The sequence below is a fragment of the Macaca mulatta genome, chromosome 6, assembly GCF_049350105.2.
Source record: "Macaca mulatta isolate MMU2019108-1 chromosome 6, T2T-MMU8v2.0, whole genome shotgun sequence".
Classification (NCBI taxonomy): Eukaryota; Metazoa; Chordata; class Mammalia; order Primates; family Cercopithecidae; genus Macaca; species Macaca mulatta.
This window is the reverse complement of record NC_133411.1, coordinates 131,901,181-131,925,231: the sequence shown is the minus strand read 5'-3', so window position 1 is coordinate 131,925,231 and position 24,051 is coordinate 131,901,181. Positions and strand designations below refer to the sequence as shown.

The following is a 24,051-nucleotide window of genomic DNA, read 5'->3' as shown; positions in this document are numbered from 1 at the left end:
CTTATAGTGTGTAACCTGAGGAAGTTTTCAACTTTTTTTCCGTCTATTATTCCCTTCCCTACTTGTATATTATACTCCCCACCCCCTTTCCTTCTAGGACTCCAGAAAGAAGTAGGATGTTAGACCTGGATTCCTCTGTCTTTTGTTTGACGTTTCTGTGTCTGTACTTTATGGCACAGTTTTCCAACTAGAGAGAGAGCATCTACTGAATGTTTTCAATTGGATAACACATTTAATTCTAAGAACTCTCATGTGTTCTCAGATTGTTCCTTTTACACAGCATCCTATTGTAATCTCTGGGATGTAATACCACTGTGAAGCTCTCTGGATTTATTACATCAATTTTTAAGGTATATTTTATGTCCTGAATTATCTCTTTCCTGAAGAGTCAGAATTTTAGTTCATCTTGGTCTTTTTGTTCATGCTACTTGTTTTCTTCAAATGCCTGGTTATCATCAGATCACGCTGAAGAAGTAGCCTGGGTAGCTTGGGTAGGATTCCTCTGCTAGTATGTCAGCAGGAGTGCTCGCACAGGCCCCTTGCCTGAGTGCAAACCATATGACTGGAGCGCGCAGTCAGGTGGGCTTTTCCTTGGGGTAAGTGGGTGGGAAGGGGGTTGTCAACTTGGGGGTCCTACTATCTACATTAGAAGATTTAGCTCTTCCCAGCATTCTGTTTACTTTTTTGTTGTTTATTGTTGTTTTTAAAGATAATTATTTTTTTTTAAATGTGTCTGGTCACTCTGGTCACAAACATCAGGCTGCATGTATTCTGCACAGAATGAGTAGCCTAGGCATCTGTTCCATGCAGACATTGCTTGGATAGCCCTTATTTGAAATGCTTGGGACCACAAGTGTTTTGGATTTCAGATGTGTTCGATTTTAGAATATCTGCAGATACATAATGAGATATCTTGGGAATAGGACACAAGTCTTCATAAGAAATTCATTTATGTTTCTCATATATCTTATACACATAGCTTGAAGGTAGTTTTAGTCAATATTTTCAATAATTTTATGCATGAAACAGTTTATATTAAGTACTTATGTGTAGAATTTTCCTCCTGTGGCATCTTGTCAGCACTCAAAAGTTTCAGATTTTGGGGCATTCGGGATGAGGAACACTCACTCAACCTGTGCCCTGAATGGATCTACTTGTTTTCAGCTTCCCTGCACCCCCTCTATGCTCTGCCTTACCTGCAGACTCTGAGCCTAGAAGCTCTCCAGCACTGCCTGCACAGGCTGCCTTCCACCTCCACAACAGACCCACATGACTGAGTTTGGGCTGCTGCTTTTTGTGCTCTATCCACTCACATGCTCCCACCACATCCTATCTTCCAGAAAGTTGTTAACATTGTTCTTCCTTTGAGGATCCCCCCTTTTCCTTGCCCATCTACTACTTAACTCTTGGAGTTTATTCATTCTTAAGTTTCCGTACTTTCATTTCAGTGGAGTCTCAGGGAAGACAGGAAGTCATCTCAAATCAGGAGGCAAAACTATCACATAAACTGTGTTTGATGGTCAAGTCAATTTGGGAAACTGAAATTAATTTATTCTTAAGATTTTTGCTTTTCAGAAACTGGTAAACACTATAAAATGCTAAATTCATTAATTATCTAGTTCATAACTTCATTGGTAATTAAAAATTTTAAATTTAAAGTAATTGTGTTAATGAGCAAATATTATTTTACATTTTTAAAATAAAAATAAAGGTAAGAAATATTTCTGGTCTTTAAGTCAAAAGTCAAGGATATTTATGACTTTAAATTTTCTAGAAGCTTTATCTATCTATGAAAGAGCCTTGAATTGCAGTCTCAGGAAAGCCCCCACTTTTTCATAACCCTGGGCAATTTACTCAAAATTTCTAAGCATCATTTTCTGTGATGGGAATTTGCTGGTTGCCCTCCATTCCCCAACCCACGCTGAGAATACTCCCTTTTCTTTTACCAAGAATACCCTGGTTATTCATTAAGGAAATCACCCCTTCTCCCTCAGCTTCAGGAGCAGGCTTTGATTCACTTAACTCAGTGGGATGGAGGCCGGGCGCGGTGGCTCAAGCCTGTAATCCCAGCACTTTGGGAGGCCGAGATGGGCGGATCACAAGGTCAGGAGATCGAGACCATCCTGGCTAACCCGGTGAAACCCCGTCTCTACTAAAAAATACAAAAAACTAGCCGGGCGAGGTGGCGGGCGCCTGTAGTCCCAGCTACTCGGGAGGCTGAGACAGGAGAATGGCGTGAACCCGGGAGGCGGAGCTTGCAGTGAGCTGAGATCGGGCCACTGCACTCCAGCCTGGGCGGCAGAGCGAGACTCTGTCTCAAAAAAAAAAAAAAAAAAAAAAAAAAAAAAAAAAAAAAACTCAGTGGGATGGCTGGCCATGGTGAGGTTCAGAAGTGGGCATGCACACAAATATAAGCCAATGAGATCAGGAAAAACATCTGCAGGACTCCTAGTGAAAGACACTGCTTCTTTATTCTGTGAAATCTTACTGAAAACCTTCTTTTCCCCTGTACTAGGCTATGTGCTAAGAGTAGGTGAGGTCTGGAACTGTTGCAGCCCTTTTGTACCACTAGGTGGTCCAGATGAAGCCTGCACCATGGAAAGCAGAGAGAAGCGACAGAGAAAATAACTACAGAAGCTTAATTTGGGCTATGGTTCAAGGTATCTCTGAAGCTAGATCTACCCTTCTGCCTCAAACATCATAGGTGCTAGCTGAGTGCTTATCATTAAGCAAAACTATACAAACACACACACATACAACCTTTATTGGTAAATTAGTATCAAATATTAACTTGTTTTTATTTTCAAGTTAAAACATCCTCCAAAATAGATGAATTTCTAGTTTATATAATTTGGAAATATAAAAGTTTAATAGGCCGGGCGCAGTGGCTCAAGCCTGTAATCCCAGCACTTTGGGAGGCCGAGGCGGGTGGATCACGAGGTCAGGAGATCGAGACCATCCTGGCTAACATGGTGAAACCCCGTCTCTACTAAAAATACAAAAAACTAGCCGGGCGTGGTGGCGGGCGCCTGTAGTCCCAGCTACTCGGAGGCTGAGGCAGGAGAATGGCGTGAACCTGGGAGGCGGAGCTTGCAGTGAGCCGAGATCAGGCCACTGCACTCCAGCCTGGGTGACACAGCGCGAGACTCCGTCTCAAAAAAAAAAAAAAAAAAAAAAAGTTTAATAGAAAACTCTTTATTTGGCATAGACATTTTATTGAGATGAAAACCAATTTTCTTCCACTCATATAGAAAGATATTGTTATACTTAATTCTACTTTTACAGGGGATCGATTTCCTCATTCATTAAACCTCAGGGAGTTTTCCTGGGGTATATTATTTAAGGGGAAAGAGATAAGAAAACATAACAATAGCTACTTGATTTCTTATTCAATAAACAGAAAATGATTCTAGGAAATAAAATTAAGGTTCACTGTTCATCATACTTCAAATTACTCAAATTACTCAACTTCAAATTACTCAAATGCCAAATATAACTTCTAATGTCTCCCTGATTAATTCTAGATTTTGATTCTAAGATGCTATATGTACTTAGATATTCAGCTAGGGTTTTTCATTTTTGTTTTAGAATTTGTTTCTAATCAAATCATTTGAAAATTTAAGTAGGAAAATAATAATGGTTCAGAAATGTACTTAAAAAATTAAAACTCACTTATGTAACCTTCATACTATTGTTTTTAATCTCCAGGCAAGTAACACTAAATAGACTTTGCTGTAATTGCTCAACTGTTAGACTCTGCAAAAATGATCACATGGAAATCTCTAGACTGGCAGAAGTTTTTGAAGGTAAATTCACTGATTAGAACCTATCCACAAATTATTTATACTGTGGCAATTCCACATTACTTTGAATAATACGCTTGTTTTTTTCTCCTTAAGATCTGAAATTTCTATTTGAAAATAAAGTGGCTTTTTCAAATACAAAGTAAAATATTTTTAAGAAACCTATACTCAAAAATACACGCTAGGAAAATTTCCTAATCCCTACTTCTCTGCCAAAATAGTTCTTTTAAACTAAAATTACTTAAATTGAATAGAGATGCTAAAATGTAAAAGAAAATATTTATTTATAAATTGTATCTTGAAGACTAATATGATGTTTATTTTCAAATTGAAGAAACAGCCAAATAAATGCTAACTGTAGGCTTTTTTGCCTCTCATTTTCATTAGTTCTATTTCCTTCATTAATTTCATTTCATTGGTGACCAGCAAAAGAATAAAAAAGAGTTTTAAAAGTACAGATGCCAAAACAGGTTGGGTTTCCTTTGTTTAAAATCTCAGATAGAACAAAATTAATTTTGAAAATAGGTAATTTGACCTTTCTTGTTTTTAAGTTAGCCTCTTACTTAAATATAGCACAGAAAATGAAAGCATATGCATAGTTTTTGCTATTCAAGTTATTGATTTAAAAAATCATCTATCTACTTATCCAGGGAGTTGGGGGATGATAGTCAACTAGGCTGTAATAGTTTATGATTATAAGGTCTTTTCCTTTACCTATTAGAGTCTTATGTAAAGCTGTATGTCAAAGTTGAAAAATTTCTCCTGACTTAGAAAAATCCACAACACATGAAGAAAGGAGCCCATATTGGATGTTAGGAAACTAAAATTCCAGTCCCAACTCTTTAATATATTGCAGGAATTGGGGCAAAATTTTTTTTTTTTTTTTTTTTTTTTTGAGACAGAGTCTCGCTCTGTCGCCCAGGCTGGAGTGCAGTGGCGCGATCCTGGCTCACTGAAAGCTCCGCCTCCTGGGTTCACGCCATTCTCCTGCCTCAGCCTCCCGAGTAGCTGGGACTACAGGCGCCCGCCACCGCGCCCGGCTCATTTTTTGTATTTTTAGTAGAGACGGGGTTTCACCGTGGTCTCGATCTCCTGACCTTGTGATCCGCCCGCCTCAGCCTCCCAAAGTGCTGGGATTACAGGCGTGAGCCACCGCGCCCGGCTAGGGGCAAAATTTTTAATTCCACTGGACCTCAGTTTGTCCATGTCTAAAATAAAAGAGCAGTGTGGAATCACCTTAGGAAATGTGTGGGGTTGTACTCAACCATAGTCCAGAATGTACTAGTTGCCCCTTGGATGGCAGGAAGAGTTGTTTTCTCTGACCCTCTCAAGAGCTGATCTGCCTGTTTTATGGGTGGGAAATTGACGCCAGAGGGATGACTGTGAAATAGCTGAAGGGCTGGACTATGTAATATCTAAGTTTCCTGTGCACTTAAGATGCTATGGCTTGGAGGTATTAATACATTTTTAGGCTCATGGGCCAGATCAGGACCATACTACTGGCCCTTACCAAGATGGGTTAGTGGCAGGATGGTACCTGATGAGAAAGTGCTGGTGGCACCCACTCCCTGGGTTTCAGACTGGTCCTGAGCATGCATGGATTCTAGCTGGTGTCATGTAAGCAAGCAAAAGAAACAGTAATACTGTCTTACTTCTAAAGAGACGTGAAATGATCAAGATATGACAGCTAGGCTAGGATTTGCATTTAATTTAAGATTAATAAAGTGTTCAGGCTTATCTTTGCAACTTCCATCTAGCTCCCATTGCCTGCAAGTAGAATCAAGTGGAAAAGAAAGCTCCCTTGAACTCCTGGAGGAATTAAGTGACAACAAATTGACTATTAAATGCACAACAGGAAGCAAGGGCCCTCTGAGCCCTTCGACCACATCTTTCAAACCTTATTTCTGAGAATAGAAAATTCTAAGCTCAATTTGAGTGTCACTATAAACTCCTCTCTGTGCCAGATGATTTTATGCACATACTTACATCCGAAGTACAAACAACCTAAAATGTTTATACTGAGTAGTAATGGAAATCATGTGTCAAATACAATGAGGGGAACAGAGTAGAACTTTCTTCAGAACTAAAGTTTGAAGATATATAGCATCATGGAAAATCTGGCTTACAAATAAGAATGCATTGTTTACCTATTCCATTTAATTATAGAGAACATGCATTTTTACTCTTTGCATACAATTTTCTGAAGTCTGATTTTTTTTTTTTTGGTTTGTTTTTTGCTCTGCAGTGTTGCCTGAAGCTATGGAAGGATCATAGCTCCTCATACACAGTCTCAAAAACCATGGCCACACACATTCTTGTGATGTTAATTCCTATTTCCTTTAAGCTCTCACCCCCAGAGAGAGACAGTGAAGGATTCTTCTAACAAGTCCAAAAGCAAAAGAGCAAACAGTAAAGACAGCCCTCCTTAGATGTCCTCAGGGGCCTTCTGCATGTCAGCTTTCCTATTAGAGCACTGTAAAGACCAGGAAAACTACAAGGGCCAGGAACGGAATTCTGGCATCTTTCTACTGAGAGATAGTCCTCTGAATTTCTCACTAAGCGCAAGCCTGAGGAGTCGGCCTCCCCTCAGCTTCTCATCACCAGTGATTCAGGGACAGCCATTCATAGAGCTCTGTAGAAGAAACGGCACACTAGCTCCACAGTTCTCAGTTTCCCTCCTCAACAGAATCCACCCTAGGGTTAATGCTTAAAGGGCCATGAAGATATCAAAGGGAGAACACAGTCAGGGCTGCTCATTTGTTTGATGTAACGTGTCTTAGATGGGTCAATCATTAATTCACAGCTCTTAGGTGGGAGTCCAGCTCTTTTGTTTCAAAGAGCCAAGATTCCCCTGCCCCCAGTCATGTTCACTCCATCATTCTCATGTGTCGCTTCTCCAGTGGACTCTGGTGCCAGGGAAGAACCATATCACTGGCCCTTATCAAGATGGGTTAGTGGCAGGATGGCACCTACCGCCTCACCAAGAAGGGTTAGTGGCAGGATGGTACCGGCTGACCTCAGGGCCTGCCCACCCCAGCTCCTGCCCTGCACAGTGTTCTTTGGACTTAATGATGACTACACTGAGTACTCACCTGGGGCCGCTATTTCTTTTTGTTTTAAAACTCAGAGAAGCTGATACTGCTCTACCTTCTCCTTTTGCTTCTTCTGTCACTTGGTAGAGAGATGGTCTTTGTCCTATCTCACTTAGGCAGTTCTGCTTGCTCCTCTCAGCTGCAGAAAAGAGTGTCCCAGTGCATTCTTTCTAAATGGACATTCCAATTTTCAAAGAGGTTGGCACTTCATCATTGGCAATTTTTATACATTCCTTTTCAATTTGATTCCAAAGATATACTAGCCAGGCCCACTGTGAGTTCAGTTTCTCTCACTACCCCAATCAGCCCCACAAAACTCAAAACATAAAGGCTGGGATTGCTATAAAGAAGCAAAAAAATTCTTGGAGGAAAAGCAAAAAGCAAAAAACAAAATAATTTGTAGAGTTGAATTAAAAAACAGATCCTCTCCTCAACAGTTTTCACCTTTTTATTAAAATTTCACTTCCCCAATGAATAGAGCCAATTTTAAATAGAACCCTAATTAAAGCTACAAGAACCAACCAACAACGTATCTGTAATTTTCCTTTAATTTAGACTCTTTGCCTGCTTAATATATTTCGCATTGCACCCACATGTCCTGAGAAAAAATGGTGAGACATATGATTATTTATGTTATATAAAATGGAGGATCTAAACATATCTTACCTGTAAGTATGTTTCCAAGCCTTGTCGTCGCTGTTCCAAGACTTTGGGGACCCAGTTCCTAACATGTTTAGAAGGGATTTCTGGAGTTTTTATACATTTCTTAAGCTATAAACACAACAGAAAAAGAAAAAGAAAAAAAAATGAGATGTCTGTTAATTATAGTGACATTATTTGCAGAAAAAAAGGCCAATAAAAGAAAGTGAACTACCGCTATCTGCAATAAAAAATAGAGGAAAATATAATTACACTGCAATTTTGTCAAACGATTCTTTATTTAGGTATCTTGACTTCAGTTTTCAGAATAATGGTTTTCTGTATTGGTAGGTATTATTGTAGACATTTCAGATTGAAATCCTTTTTCCTGAAAAATTAAAAAACCTAGTAAATGAATAAAAAAGAAAGTGAAGAAATTTAGTTACAAAAATCAATTAATACAACAAAATTCTGCTTGGATGAAGGACTTTCCTGATAAAAGGTCTTTCTACATATTTTTCATATAAAGAAATCAAAACAAAATGCAACTGTATATAAGTATTATCCCTAGAAATGCCATTAACTAGACCACATTATTTGGAGAGAGAACTTAAAAACATAAAGCCCTAATCTTTTCAATGTTCCTAACAATTACTTTCCAACTCCATTCATGAAAACTGAATGATAGTTCTCAGCTAAGCCTTTTGGGACAGCAGTTTTAGGGGATAATATAAATAAATAAAAATTCTGTTGGAAGTTGCATTAGAGCTGTCTGTGGTAGGCAGAATAATCCTCCTTCCCCCAAAATAATCAAATCCTAATCCTGCAGATGTTACCCTATATGCCAAAAGGGACTTTGAAGATTTGGTTAAATTCATGGTCTTAAAATGGGAAGATCCTCCTGGATTACTGGGGTGAGCTCAATGTAATCACAAGGATCCTTATAAAAGGGAGGCAGCAGAATGAGGTGGAAAGAGACTGGGAGAAACAATGTCTCTGGCTCTGATGATGGAGAAAGAGGCCATAAGCCAAGGTGACCTCTAGAAGCTGGAAAGAATGGATTCTGCCCTAGAGCCTCCAGAAGAAATGTCATCCTGCTGACACCTTGAGTTTAGCCCAGTGAAACCCACTTTGGACTCCTCACATCAAGAAGTGTAAGACAACACATGTATATTGTTTTAAGCCACTGCATTTATGGTAATTTGTTATAGCAGCAATAGGAAACTAATACATTGCCTCCATAAGTGGAACGTGCTTAATTGCTAATTAAAAATTTGAAAAAACCTACCAATGTTGCTTCTTTACTACACATGCACAGAAACAGCATAGTAATGAATAAGAAAATTCATAAATTAAACCTGGGCAGCTAAACTATAGTAAAAAACTCTTTCCATATGTAAGAGTATATTCACCCTTAACCAATCTAGGCTGAAATTTGTTGTACTTCATGAAGAAGGGGCCCATGTACTAGCTAGAGCAGAGTGGCCACCTTTGTCTCTGAGGTAGAAGTCTTGTACCGAGAATGGTAAAGCAGCAAGAGCCTGGGTCCCTGACGATCATGAAACCGCCACACCAGCACCAGACATTTATGAAGGGAGGGATCAAGTTGTATCTGTTAATGTCACCATTATTTTGGTTTTAGAGTCACTTACAGTCAAATCTAATCCTACATGAATAAGGATGTGGCTAGCACTGCTAGCTGCTTAGCAAATATTCATTCCCTCCTTCTTTTTTGGGGGGAAAAAAGTCAACGTCATTCAGAGGGCTAACACGCTGAATTATAAATTGATTTTCCAAGTTCCCTTATAATTAGGGTGACCATGTGACAGTTACCAATATACGTACATGTCTACAGGGGTAGGGTTCTTGTTTCCCTAACAAAAAGCAACAGGTTTTCTTGCCAGAAAATGCAGAAGCCATGCCTGGAAGGGTAGGAGCTATGTTGTCACCAGAAGTGTGAAAGTCACATGCTAAGATGACATTGAAGCAGGGAGACATGAGGAGCCTGGAACATGAATGTTTTGAGATGCCTGCATCACCTGGGCTGCCTGTTTTTAGTTTTCCTGTAATGTGAGAATAATAAATCTCTTACTTAAGAAATCTAATCAAGTTTCTATTACATGCAGTCAAAGACATTCCTAATATAAAGGAATCACTTGTTCTATTTTAAGTCAGAGATGCTCAATAGGCATCCAAGTAGAGATGCTGGGTAGGTAGCTGGGTACAAGTCTGTAAATGTGGAGGTCAGAATATATAGGTATTTAGAGCCATGGAACTAGAGGAGATGACATTAAGAGTTAGGTACCGATGGAGAAAAAGGGCTGTGGTAGACAGAATCCTAAAATGGTCCCCTGGTGTAAATGCCTTGTATGATCCCCTCCTCTTGACCATGAGTGGGACCTGTGACTATGTCAGGGCAGTCACTCCATGATTACATTGTGTATTATATGATGGTCCTAGCAGACTGCTGGCTTTCAAGTAAGGTATCATGTGATGAGAGAGCCACATGGCTAGGACCTGAGGGTGGTCTTTAGGAGCTGAGAGCTGCCTCTGGTGTTCAGCCAGCAAGAAAAAAAAAGGGACCTCAGTTCTGCAACTGCAAGCCACTGAATTCTGCCTGAATGAGCTTGGAAGAGCGCCCCAAGCCTCAGGTGAGATGGAGAAGCAGGGAGGAGAAGCAGGACAATCACTGGGGGAAGACAGGGAGTAGGTTCCATCAGGAAAGTGTTTCAAGAGGAGAGGCATGATCAGGCTGTGCCAGATGATGGGAAGTCAGTAACGCGGGGTACAGAGAGAAGGGCAGTGGGGAAGTAGCAGCTCCTCTTCTAAGGAGTTCTACTAAAAGACAAGGAAGGAGTACAATGGGATGAGCACACGAGGGAAGCATGGGGCCAAAGGCAGGCTTTATTTTGTGAAACAGAAACTACTGCGATAGGTTCATATAGTGATAAGACTGATTCAGTATTGAGGGGGAAACTGATAATGCAAGGCAGAGAGGAGGAGGGGGATTTATAATTGCTTGCAGGGGAATAAATACATATTTAAACTCTATACCGTCTGAGGCATTTCTCCACAAGAACAAGGCCAAAATGCTAAATTATTCTGTGGTAATAAGCTTAAGTTTCACTTTAAACATAAAGAAACTTCCTTTAAAACTATTGAATCATAACATATATTTCAGAATAGAAAATCAACTCCATTATATGTCTCTCCTTTTAAAAAGAATGTTGAAGATCTAGCACTGAAAATATTTTTCCTTTTTTATTTATGTCAGGAATACTCAGGAAGCGGATCATCACAGCTGCTGGGATCCATGACAGCATTCGTAGGTGAGTAATGAATTGCTTTAGATGAGAGACAAACCCGAGACAATATGTTTCCAGTAGGGCTCAGCTGCTTATAAGATAAATACTCCTCTGCCACTTCACCCGATGATTAACGGTCCTGGCCCTGCTGTGTCCAGGCAAACTGCCTTTCTGATTCAAGCAGATAAGTACCAGATTCTATGATACCAGAGACACAATCCCCTTTTCCTGGTGTGACCACTCCCTTTTCCTTTTTCATACTGCTAGAAGATTTTACACAGAACTTACTCCACACAGACCTACCACTGCATACATTGGTTATAGTAACCATTTTCCACAAAGAAGCAGACATACTTTTCCCAAGTACATGAATAAAAAGAATGAAAAAGAAAAGAAAAGTTAAAGAAGCGAGAAACATTTGGGGATAAAATCTCATCTTTCCCCCTGTATTGCCACCGCTACTTCCTCAGGGTTCCGTTTGGAGAGAATGTACAGGGTGCTGTGCTACTGGTTTGACCCTACATGGCAGGTTTTTGGTTCTTTATCGTCTACTTCATGAAATTACACACAGGAGAATGAAGTCTTTTACTCAAGCCAAAAGTAGTCAATAATAAAAAATGAAGATAGTTAATTTTAAAATGAACCAGCACCACATTTCACTGAAACCATTGTGAATAAAAGAATGGGCTGCAACTGACAGAAAACAGCTGGGAAGGCATGAAAATAAAATGTGCTTAACAGTTTGCCATGCTGAAAAGGTTTTTCTGCCCATACATGCAATTTTTGGCCTAGGGAGGTAAAGCTCTTTTCAGGAACCACCATTTAAAATAGTAAAGTGTTTGGCCGTAGTGGGATGTGGACAGGTGTAGCCGAGGCACACGCGAAAGCACGCATAAGCTTGAAGGTTCACCCTGTCACAGGAGTCTGTGCCTGGCATAACAAAGAAGGCTAGGATGGGGTTTTGTTTTTGTTTTGGTGTGGTCGTGTTCTTCCCACCTAGTACTAGCAGAGGAGCTACAAAGGCATCAGGGCAAGCAGAACCTGGGGTTAACAGAGAACGCAAACTCCCGCAGTAGAAACTGATCCTCTAGTAATTCATAAATATACATGATGCTATCCAAATATGCCATTTGCCAAATACTTATTTAATACCTAATAAGTGCCCGAGACTCTACTAGACACTCTAACAGTGTGAAAGATATGAAAGATAGGACATGGTCCCTACTTTTAAAAAAGTACCTTCTAATTAGACAAAATTTAGGGATAACAGTTTTATCTCATATGTTTCCAAAATTTAAGCAGAAATCTCTATTCTAAATGGACAGGAGTTCTAAGAACAGAGATTAGGGAAGAAAGGGAGCTAACATGGAAAAAGGAGAACCTGAAATGTCTTGGTTTGAATAGATCAGAACACAGAGGAAAAGACATTCAGCATGGCAAAGACAGGTGGGTAGCCATTTTTACCTCACATAATGAGGTAATGGGAGATACTGGCTCAGCTGTCCCTGAAGGGCTCTTAGGAGGAGTGAAAAATAAAGTCGGCCAGTAAAGGGGTTAGCAGTAGACAGAATAATGGTTCCCTCAAAGATGTCCAAGTCCTAATCCCCAGAATCTGTGAATGTATTTGCTTACATGGGAAAGGGGACTTTGCAGATGTAATTAAATTAAGGACTTTGAAAAGAGGGGATTATCTGTGCGGGCTCAATATTATCATAAGAGGGAAGCACAAGGAAAAGGGGATTGAGTCTGTGGTGTCATAGAAGCTGGTACTTATCAGGATGAATCAGAAAGTCTGTTTACACAAGGTGTCAAGTCAGAAGAGAGGTGATGACAGGAGACGTTATGATGGACACAGAAGCTGAAGTGGAGTGACTGCTGGCTTTGAAGATGAAAGAGGCCACAAGACAAGGAATGTTGGAAAAGACAAGGAAACAGATTCTGTTCTAGAACCCACAGAAGACTCAGCTACCATCAGGTAATAAATCTGAAGGCTGGATGTGGTAGCTTACACCTGTAATCCCAATACTTTGGGAGGCCAAGGCAGGCGGATCACCTGAGGTCAGTTGAGACCAGCCTGGCCAACATGGTAAAACCCTGTCTCTACTAAAAATACAAAAAAGTAGCCGAGCGTGGTGGTGCATGCCTGTAGTCTTAGCTACTCAGGAGGCTGGGGCAGAAGAATCGTTTGAACCTGGGAAACGGAGGTTGCAGTGAGCTTAGATCGTGCCACTGCACTCCAGACTGGGTGACAGAGACTCTGTCTCAAATAATAATAAAAAATAAATTTTAAACCACTGCATTTTTGGTGATTTGTTAACAGCAGCAATAGGAAACTCATACAAGGTTTAAGATTATTGGCCTTGAGGGTCAATGTCTATGATGTGGTAGACAACAGAGACTGTTTCAGTGCATTCGAGTAAGAGAATGAAGATAAAAATGGTGTTTTAGGAAAACTGGTCTGCAGCAGAGAATAGATAAGGATCTGAAATGGTTAAAGTAATACTGATATAAAGTAGTAAGACTCTGGACTGGGATGGTAGGAATAGAAAATGAAAAATTAGTCTGGGCGCAGCGGCTCATGCCTGTAATTCTAGCACTTTGGGAGGCAGAGGTGGGTGGATCACCTGAAGTCAGGAGTTCGAAACCAGCCTGGCCAACATGGCGAAACACTGTCTCTACTAAAAATACAAAAATTAGCCAGGTGTGGTGGCAGGCGCCTGTAATCCCAGCTACTAGGGAGGCTGAGGCAGGAGAATTGCTTGAACCTGGGAGGTGGAGGTTGAGGTGAGCTGAGATTGAGCCACTTCATTCCAGCCTGGGCAAAAGAGCAAGACTCCTTCTCAAAAAAAAGGAAAAATAAAATGAAAAATTAAGTAGTGTGTATTGTAAGAATTCGGAAGATAATGCAAGGTAACAGAAAAGTAAGCACACACTTGAAGCTTTAAAACCTTGAGATGTGTGGTTCTAAGCTTTGTGACTTCAGTGTATGTGATGGAGGTAGGTTAGGAAGGGTTGTGTCTAAGTGATAATTACACTATAGGAATTCTCAAACTTCAACAGGCATTAATCATCTGGGGTACTGCAGATTATTGGGCTCCATCACAAAAATTCTAATTCAGTATATCTAGGGTATTGTCCAACAATTTTCCCTTAGATAATTCAAAGTTCACATTTTGAAAAATACCAACTAAAAGAAAAACTAAAAGAAAATAGAATCAAATAATCATCATAGCACATGAAGAAATGACTAATTTTAAGATAGAATCTGAAAGGGTAAAAACAGACATATTAGTAAACATAAAAATTTAAAACTTGCATACATTTAAAATAAATGTCATAACCAAAATTAAAAGGCCCTTGTGAAAAAATGCTTTCAGTAAATGGCTAATATTGTATTAATAGGCCACACAAACTAATAAGCAAAAACAACTGAGACACTAGCAGATAAATGAGAAAGCACATAAATAGCCAATTCTATTGAAAGAGGGACTACAACTCCTAAGCAAACCTAAGAAACACCTATTAAAACAAGGCAACATACATGCTTGCTAATAAATCTAATTTTTGGAGGTGTAATATAGTTAAATATTTCAAGAGAATTAAGTAACAACAGATTCAACTACATTTAAAGGGAAAATATTTTATGTTAAACTTTAGCATTCAAAGCATGTCACGAGATTCAAATATGGAAATTGAGGGTACCAAAACTGCAATAAAAGGGCAAGGTTGCACGATGTGGCAGCAGCAGTCAGTCAAGCCCGAGTACTCTGATTAAATTTTTTACTCATTTCAACCCTTCTTAGCACACAATCTTACAGTCAAAATTACAGATTTATGTTTAGTTTTATACCCCATCGTTATTTGTATTTCATGGCTTTTTAGAGTTACCTTTTTGCCAAATCTAATACAATCACAAGGGGGCACGTAAAGGAGACTTTTAGCAGCTGCTATCCCCTTGATAATACACAACATTAGACAGTGTATCCCAACTAAAACTCTGCTCCACAAAGCTATTTTTATCTCTATGTCTCTGTAAAGTTGTCTCAAATATTTTAACAAGGCTGCTAACAATATTCAAAATTGAGAGATTTGAGAATTTCTATTCTATGAATGCTAGTAGACCTAACTATATAAGAATAGATAAAATTATTAATAGAACTGCAGAAACTGAGAGGAGAGAGAATCCTGGAAAATCTAGGAATGTTTTTGACCATGAATAGCTAAGAACTGTCTATACTCACTGGGGAGAGGGTCCTCCTCTGCAGAAGAAAATAAACTCTATTAGAGCAGAGAACAGGGTGAACAAGGCTCTCTTCCAGAAGCATGGGCAGCCTCGTGCTCCGGGCAGGCCTAATTGGCAGTCACCCAGCTGTGCCTGGTGTGGAGCTGGTCCCTGAGTATCTGGAGAGTACAGCTGGGCTGTGCTAGGGTCATGGAGTCCTAGGTGCTGACTTGGAAGGTTAGCAAGGGGCCTGCATGTGACAGGCTGCCTCCTCTAGACTGGTCAACAGAGGCTTGGCAAGGCAGGGGGTGCTGGTTTTAATCCCACAGCAGGGACTTATTTCATCAGGTACCCAGAAGAAACCTCACTAGGATCTGTTTCCTCCCAAAACACACACAAAAAAACAGAATTCCCTGGGAAGGAAGTGAGCCCCAGACTCCAGATTTGTTTCTCTTTGGAGCACCCTGGGGTTGGTGCCTTTGTAAAGTCACTGGCAACACCTGGTCTAAATCTGTGTTCACCTGTACTGTTTCTTTTCCAAGTCAAACTGGATTGAACAAAGTGCTAACTGGAGAACTAGATGTGGATTATCCCCTGCCGTCCTAACAGAAAAGTGTACTGATCTTAGAGCTCCCCTTTAAAAGAAAAGAGAAGGAAACAGTCTCACTAATCTCTCACTAATATCCGGTTAACGTTTATACGTTTATCCTGTTAACGGGATTTTTCTGGGCAATTTCATGAGGTATTTGTAGAGATGAAAATAATTTCAGCACACCAATAATAATTTATAACCTAGAAAAAATTAAATTTAGGTAGAAAATAAAGAAGCATTTACTCTTCTATGCTTTAATAACCGTTTCTCCAAGCTCTTTCTTTTGCTTTTCTGTTTCGTTCATCTAAGACTTTTAAAGAAGTGTATCCTAATGCCGAAACATCAGTTTTGTAAAGTGGCCCTTTACAATTCAAAAAAAGGCTAAGAGCCTCTTTTAACTTGTGTTCCCCAGTCTTTGAATACACAAGTACATGTATGTGATCTTTTCCAGGTACATGTAAGTATAAGCTGAGTTTAATAAATTTCTTCCTATAAGATAATCATTTGCTTTTTCTCCCCATTCTGTAAAGAACATTAAGTGCATTTCATGGATAAAACAGGGTCTGGGTCTTATTCTTTCTGAACCTGTAACGTCGAATGCAACATACTGCAAACAGCTTGCTGCCTCAGATTTTTACATGTAAACAATCTTAACAGAAAATCTACCTATTCAGAAAGCATACCTTTAAAGAACTGAATAATTTATTCTAAAAAGAAATTTATTTCATGATAAAAGAAAATGCATATACAAACACAAGAAATATCAATGCTCTTAGAATCACAGAAAGGAGTATTAACATTATACCATCTGCCTCATAGAGAAAAGAGAAAAAAAAAACAAGAAACAAGTTACCTTTTTGTGCAAAGCATGAAATTCACTGTATCTCTTTTCAACAAAATGTTTTCTTCCATTCATTAGCACTTCTATCTTAAACACCTGAGGAAAAAATTTAAAAGAGTAATTATATTAGTTCAAAACCTTCAATTGTCTGATGTGGTAAGTTTGTGACCATGATATATTTCATCCCTTTAATTATAGTAGCTGATCCCCCAAAACCCAGAAGGCTCAGGAGACCCTGGCCCAACAGTATTGATTAATGAGCACTCGGACCAAAGGCTCACTAACAAAGTGCGACATTCTCCAAAAACCTGTCTAAAAACAAGGGAAACTTACATGCATTAAAAAACTACCTAATTTTTTAATAAAATAATATTTTTTGCATAAAATGATTTCACCAAGTGAACATGATAGCACTGAAAAAATACTCTTTACCAGAGTATTGCAAGAGGAGTACTCTGGTAAAAAGCTCAGGCATGTGGCATTTCACTATGGGCATTTCAATGTAGGCAGTACTGTGTCTTTACAAGACAATCAGGCAAACAGCAGAGCATTTTAGGTTAATGTCTTTCTAACCTGAATATTCATCTCTAGTCTCAGCTGGGCTTATTCTGCTGTTTGCAAAACAGGGAAAATGTAGTAAAGGCTCATTTTCCCTGCATGATACAAGTGACAGCTTGTTCTCCTAGCTCCACAAGGTTGAAAGGCCAGATGAAAAGGCTCTCTGGGTGCACTAATTAGTAGGCACTAACATGACATTTTCTTGATTCTTAGGTCAGTGGGTCAAGACTGGAAACAAGGGATGAGAAATATTGTGAAATGGTCATGAAAATACAATGTTAAGGTCGGATGGGGAGGGATGGTTGGCAGGATCTAAAGAGGAGCTGTCATTGCAAAAGTTTGTATTTGACTCCTGTTTTGCTAAGTGAGAGTTTAGAAACACTAAGATGAAGGAATATTGTTTAATTACTTAATAAGCCTAATTTTCTATTTCAATCACCCTTCTAAAAAAATACAAAACTGTAGAGATCACATGACACTAAAAAGCATTAAAAGCATTCTTACTTTTAGTCTAAAAATAAGAACTACTTAAATTTGGCATGTGAGATACAAGGTTGCACATCTTCATTATGAAAATAGATTGCTATGGCTCTATATTTCTGTCTTATATGTAAGTATGACTATTTTAGAAATCCAGAAATTATGTCATCAAACATAAAATCTGTTTGCATTTTTGTGCTTCTTTGAATCAGAAACAAAATCTTCTGCTGCATGACTCAGTTTAAGAAATCTCTTTTATTAAGTGTTAAATTTTTAACAATTTAATCAATATTTTATATTAACATTTTGTTTTTCAAGAAATACCCCTGAATAAATACTTTCCTTTGGTGAACAAATGGAAATATTTTCTTCTGAAACCATATGCATATGCTTCAAATTCTCAGAAATTCTTAGATTATTTTTTAGGAAAAATAATCTGTTTATTAATTCACCAGAGAAAATTACTCTTCTTCAAAGGTCTTGCCAGAAATAGAATCAGGAAAACACCTCAAGAAAACAAACAAGAGAAGCACAGTTTTAACGTGGGGGCTTGGTAAATAGGCTACAGAGCCCCTTTTTTACTATCAGGACAATATGTAGCAATGAAAGTAGTTTCCATCTGCTGAGCTTTATGAAATAAATGAGGTTATGTTCTGGGTCTTATTGCTTGAGGCTTTATCACAAAACCATCACCTTAATTGGCACATTAGCTACAGAATCTGTAAAACAGGGAGAAGGTTGAAAATTCGGCAAGCCTCTACCTACTTGCCCACCCCTCAAAGTGGCCCCCCTTGAAGGCCAGGGTAAGACAAATTACACAATGGCTGCTTCATGGAATGTCATCTCTTCTACTGACCAGATGGTTCCATTACCAAATTCCACAGTTACTCTTAACAAGCACTAAATTCACAGTGAGCGGTGGGGGAGGGTGGATGTACACACATCCACAGGAAAGTTTGTGATAAACTTTAATTCTTATATTTTATAACATTACAATTGAAAGAACACACAATATGCCTAATACTATCAAGACTTTGTTCTTCTAAATTCTGGGAAAATATCTTGGAAAGGAAGTTGTTCATCAGGACTTTCATGACAAAGTGAAGCAAGAAACAGAGTCAATTTAATAAATCCGGCCAGGCACAATGGCTCACGTCTGTAATCTCAGCACTTTGGGAGGCCGAGGCAGGTGGATCATGAGGTCAGGAGTTCGAGACCAGCCTGGCCAATATGGTGAAACCCCATTTCTACTAAAAATACAAAAATTAGCTGGGTGTGGTGGCGTGCGCCTGTAGACCCAGCTGCTTGGGAGGCTAAGGCAGGAGAATCGCTTGAATCCGGGAGGCAGAGGTTGCAGTGAGCCAAGACCGTACCACTGAACTCCAGACTAGGCAACAGAGCGAGACTCTGTCTCCAAATAATAATAATAATAATAATAATAATAATAATAATAAATCCTATTTTCCTGAATACCATGCCAGGTCATTTTTGTAAAGTCTTTCCAACTTTCCTACATATGTTGTCCCTGCTGCCTGGAAATCCCTTTTCTTGCTTGACTCTGCTGGCAAACTCCTAGTAGTGATTATACACCTCGTGAGGTGACAGCTTCCAAGATGGTGCTGGGAAGGCACTCAGCACAGAATCCACCATTCATCTGTTTATTTATTCAACAGATATTTACTGAGGGCCTGCAAGCCACGGAGCCCAGGAGTTGTTCTAGACTCTGGGATTCAGCACTGAACAAGACTGACAAGAGGTCAGCCTTTATGCAGGCTGAGGAGGGCGGATCACCTGAGATCAGGAGTTCAAGACAAGCCTGGCCAACATGATGAAACCCTGTCTCTACTAAAAATACAAAAATTAGCTCGGTGTGGTGGTGCGCGCCTGTAATCCCAGCTACTTGGGAGGCTGAGGCAGGAGAATTGCTTGAGGCGAGAGGAGGTGGAGGTTGTGGTGAGCAGAGATCACCAAAAAAATAAAGAGAAAAGAAAAAAAAGAGTTGAGTGTACTGCCTCTGGAATTTCAGATTGGCTGTGGGTGGACAAGGACTGTTTTTACTCCTATTGAAAAAACAACAACAACAACAACAAACAACAAAAAACTCCCATACACTTTAAGGTGAAAACCAAGGGCACTTCTGGCCAAGATGGAGTAACAGGAAGGAGATGTAGCCTTCCACTTGAAACTGGGCAAATTAAATAAGTGTACAAAATATGTGGGAAAAATGGCTCTCAGGACATTGGACATTGGGAAATGAAGGACAGTGAGAGACAGGAAACAAACAAGGAGAGCCCTACTATTAACCTCAGCTTGCTGCCCAGAGAGAAGCTATGCAGGCCTCTGCCCAGGGAAGGGGACTCCACCCAGTAGAGCCCTGCGGTCCCCTGAGTTAAGGAAAGGGAGCTGGGAGTATGGAGAACAGGGAGCTGCACCCCAGGAGAATGCCTGCAGCTGAGGAGGTCTCCCTCAAGTATTCAGGTGAAAACCGATCGGCACGTGAGATTGGGTAAACTATCCAAGGATACGAAAAGGATTAGCGTGAGCAGGGCTCAGAGCTCACATGCAACAGGCAATGGTGCCTGTGTCCAAAAGCCGGGGCAGAAAACCTCATAATTCACGAGGCATTAGTTACAGTACCCTGAAGGTTCTTAACTCAGAAGCAGGGAAAATGAGCTGTTTCAGTCCAGTTTAACACTTCAAAGCCAGGTCTGAAGACATCAAATTGTTTCTGGGTAACTTAACCACATACCAGAACAAAGCTCAAGAATATTTTTAGGACTATAAAAATATCTAGAACCCAACAAGGTAAAATTAACAAAATGTAAATTACCAAAAATGTTGCCAGATTTCACCCCTCCAATGTACTAAGTTACACTGTTACAATAGGACTGTCTGGTCCATCCTTGTCAACATAGTCCTACTTTGGCCAATCTGGTGCATAAAATGAGAATTTTTTCTTTTTTTTTTGAGACAGAGTCTTGCTCTGTCTCCCAGGCTGGCGTGCAGTGGCGCGATCTCGGCTCACTGCAACATCTGCCTCCTGGGTTCACGCCATTCTCCTGCCTCAGCCTCCCGAGTAGCTGGGACTACAGGCACCCGCCATCACGCTCGGCTAATTTTTTGTATTTTTAGCACAGACGGGGTTTCACCGTGTTAGCCAGGATGGTCTCAATCTCCTGACCTCGTGATCCGTCCGCCTTGGCTTCTCAAAGTGCTGGGATTACAGGCGTGAGCCACCGTGCCCAGCTAAAATGAGAATTAATTGGGCATATTTTGACAAGCATGTATGGTGGCATAAGTTTCCATTCCAACTATCTCACATAAAATTATATATAAGCCTGACCTACCTGTTTATTTTTATTGTATTCATTTACTTAGTTATGTTGCTCAAGCTGGACTCAAACTCCTGGGCTCAAGTGATCTTCCCATCTCAGCTTCCCCAGTAGGTGGGATTAGAGGCCCATGCCACTGCGCCTGGCTTTGACTTGCCTGTTTGGTTTTCTATTCCTAGAGACATCTTTCCTCAGAGTTTTCCAGAAATCTCCCCTGTATAAAGTAAGGGAAGCTGCATGTAATTAAATAAATGTATTAAGGATTCCATTTAGGTTTGCTTAACAAAACAAAAATCATTCTGTTCATTTGACTAAATTTTTGCCACAGTTCTAGAGACATTAAGTCAATAGAATTCAAATTGAAAAGGAAAACAAATGCCATTACTTTAAAGGGAAGAATCTGATCCCCAAGTGTGGTTTTTATTACATGTCAGAGCCAACTTTTTTTCTTTTGTGGTAATATCTCTGAAATTATACTAGAAGCCAAGGATAAAATAGTTCAAAATATGGGTTTATACCCTAATTTTCAGGAATATATCTAATAAATAAAATAAACTTAAGCTAAGGAAGGACTTAACTTATATTCCAGGTTGAATGGTCTCTCTCTTTCAGAAGCTTATACATTACAAGGTTGATCACTTCTAAAGCAAAAAAAAAAAAAAAAAAGAAAAAGAAAAAAGGAAAAGTATTCTCTATAACAGATTGAAGATATCTAATAAATAATTCAAGTGCCTGCCAAATACAGACGGGGGTTCTATATACAAATAAAGATTTAAGCCCAAGGTTCCAAGTAGTTTAGGCCAGTGTATTGTTACACTGGGAATCTGAAATATACATGAACACAACTATCTGCTTAGAATACGACTTTTCATAAATATATATATATACACACACATGCATATATATGTATATTTAATACTTGTTCATCAGAACAAGATGCACCAAATATTAAAGCAAAGCTTGAAATCAACATTCTCCTTCTTTAGTAGGAATAAACAGTCAAGATAATAAAATAAAGAAGGTAGTTATTCTACTATAAAAAGTTGAATCTCTAAAAGTGCCATTTCTTGTGTGCCTATTGTCAGGTGCTCAGCAGGGTATTAATTCAGGTACTTAGCAAGGTATTAATTCACAACACACACAGTTTTTACGAGGGTACAAAAATAAGAAAACCTCTAATTGTAAAGATTTATTATGGTATTTGATTTCTAAGTACATTTACATTTTTAAAAACTAGCATAAAAATTTGATTTGTTCCTATTCTGAGCCTTAAGTCATGTTTCCTCTATTGTAAGATGCCACACTGATAAAGCAAGAGAAATTACTAATTTAATCATACTATTTAGGGTAGGGGGAAGAAGCTTTTTCCTCATATTTCAAAAATATCTAAATTTCAGAAATTTTATAAAGTTTTTAAGAAAAAGACATGCTGCTACAAACAAACCACTACTTCAAAAAATAATTCTCTCTATATAGTAAGCCCTCACTTAACGTTGCTGATAGAGGTTTTTGGAAACTGGGACTTGAAGCACATATAACAAAATCAATTTTTTCCTCATCAACTTCCTAACAAAACGACATGATTCAAGGACCTGCTGTATGTCATTTCACTTCAAGTTGCAGTTTCCAAGAACCTACTGATATTAGGTAAGAACTCACCATAATTGCCACAACAGAATACCTGTGTAAGAGTTGAACATGATTAAATGTAAGTGTGTGTGTATTGATATGATTCTGCTTTTGAAAGAAAATTCATGATACCAAAAAGAACATCAGGAAGATCATGGATGAAAGACAGAGAATGAATATCCACACTACAATGAGAAGAATCCCTGATGAAAGAACAAAAAAATTAGAGCAAGAGCAAAAATCAAAGACAAAAGAAATTCAACTTTCTTAAGCTGGAAAGATCAAAAGGGTTTATATATCCCAGGGAAAAACAAGACAAGGATGTTCACACCTACCCACCCTAGAATTTGTTTTTAATTACCAGCATAACCAAAATATACAGGTAATATACAGGTGCAAAAAGCAGAAACAAAGATCAGGATGACCCTAAACTTTTTCTCTGACACGCTAATTGCCAGAAAAAGTAGAGCAATGCCTGCGGAGTTTCATGAGAATATTATTTAACAGTCATCTAAATTATTATTCATGTATAAAGACAACAAAAAGTCAATCTCAGTTTGCAGGAAAACTCAAAAAACACATAACCCAAACATCTTTTTTGAAAAATTTACTGGAGGTGTAGAACTACCAATGGAAAGATAAATCCAAAGGAAGAGACTGCTAGTCAAGAAAAGGCTGATGAAGTGCCCAGCAGGAAGCACACAAGGGATTCTAGGCCACTTGGAGGCATCTTCTCACAGGCTGCTCTGTTGTTCTCCTCTCTAGAAAGATTTGTAGTCAAAGGTGCTTGGCACGCAGAGAAACAAAAGAAATCCATAGAAAACCTGTTCAAAATTTTAGCTCCAAATGTCTTCAAAGTTTGATAGTGCATGAGCTTTAATGTAGAATTCCATATCTAGTCAAATCTTCCACCAAGGGCAAGGAAAAATGTTATTTTCAGACATGCAGGAGCACAAATGGTTTATTAGGTACACATCCAGGAACCTTCTTTCAATATTAAAAAAAAAGAAAAAAAAAAAAGGAATTCACAAAAGAAGCCAAGACTGTGGACCTAACCTAGAAACAAAGTGGAGAAAAAAAATCCTAAAATGTAGCTTTGCAGTCTTAAAAGTGTTCAAATTAGAATAAGAGCCAGAGAGCTCCAAGAAGAAGGCCTTTGTGGAAAAAAAAAATATATATGATTAATACAAATTATAAGGTTTTAGTGATAGTGTCAAAGCATTTATCTTTCTCTGTCAAGAAAAAAAGTTACTTAAAAATTTCAAGAAAAATAAACAAAACTATATACAATGTAATGGTCCAAATATGAAGCAGACTAAATGTAATATGATTTGGTGCAGTTTACAGAATAATAAGAAAAGAGTGTCCATTTGGCATAACACTTGAAATATTTCCCACTGAGCAGTACAGACTTAGTAATTTATAAGGCAACATTTTCTTCTCTGCAGTTCCAAATACACTTCTTGATTATTCCGTGAAAATATAAATAAATATACGTACACATACATATATATAATTATAATACTGGAAACATTAATTATGGTGCTAAGGTTTTGGA

General features: G+C 38.9%; 1 protein-coding gene across 9 annotated transcripts in view; it reads right to left on the bottom strand.

The window, feature by feature from the left end:
• SNX24 (sorting nexin 24) overlaps nt 1-24,051 on the bottom strand; it is a 191,014-nt gene that overhangs the window by 71,520 nt on the left and 95,443 nt on the right. For 6 of the 9 annotated variants that reach the window (NM_001266411.1, XM_015140644.3, XM_078003871.1 and 3 more), the window contains 2 exon segments: nt 7,562-7,666; nt 16,507-16,590. In NM_001266411.1, coding sequence (NP_001253340.1) covers nt 7,562-7,666; nt 16,507-16,590 — 189 coding nt within the window. 9 annotated transcript variants of the gene reach the window in all.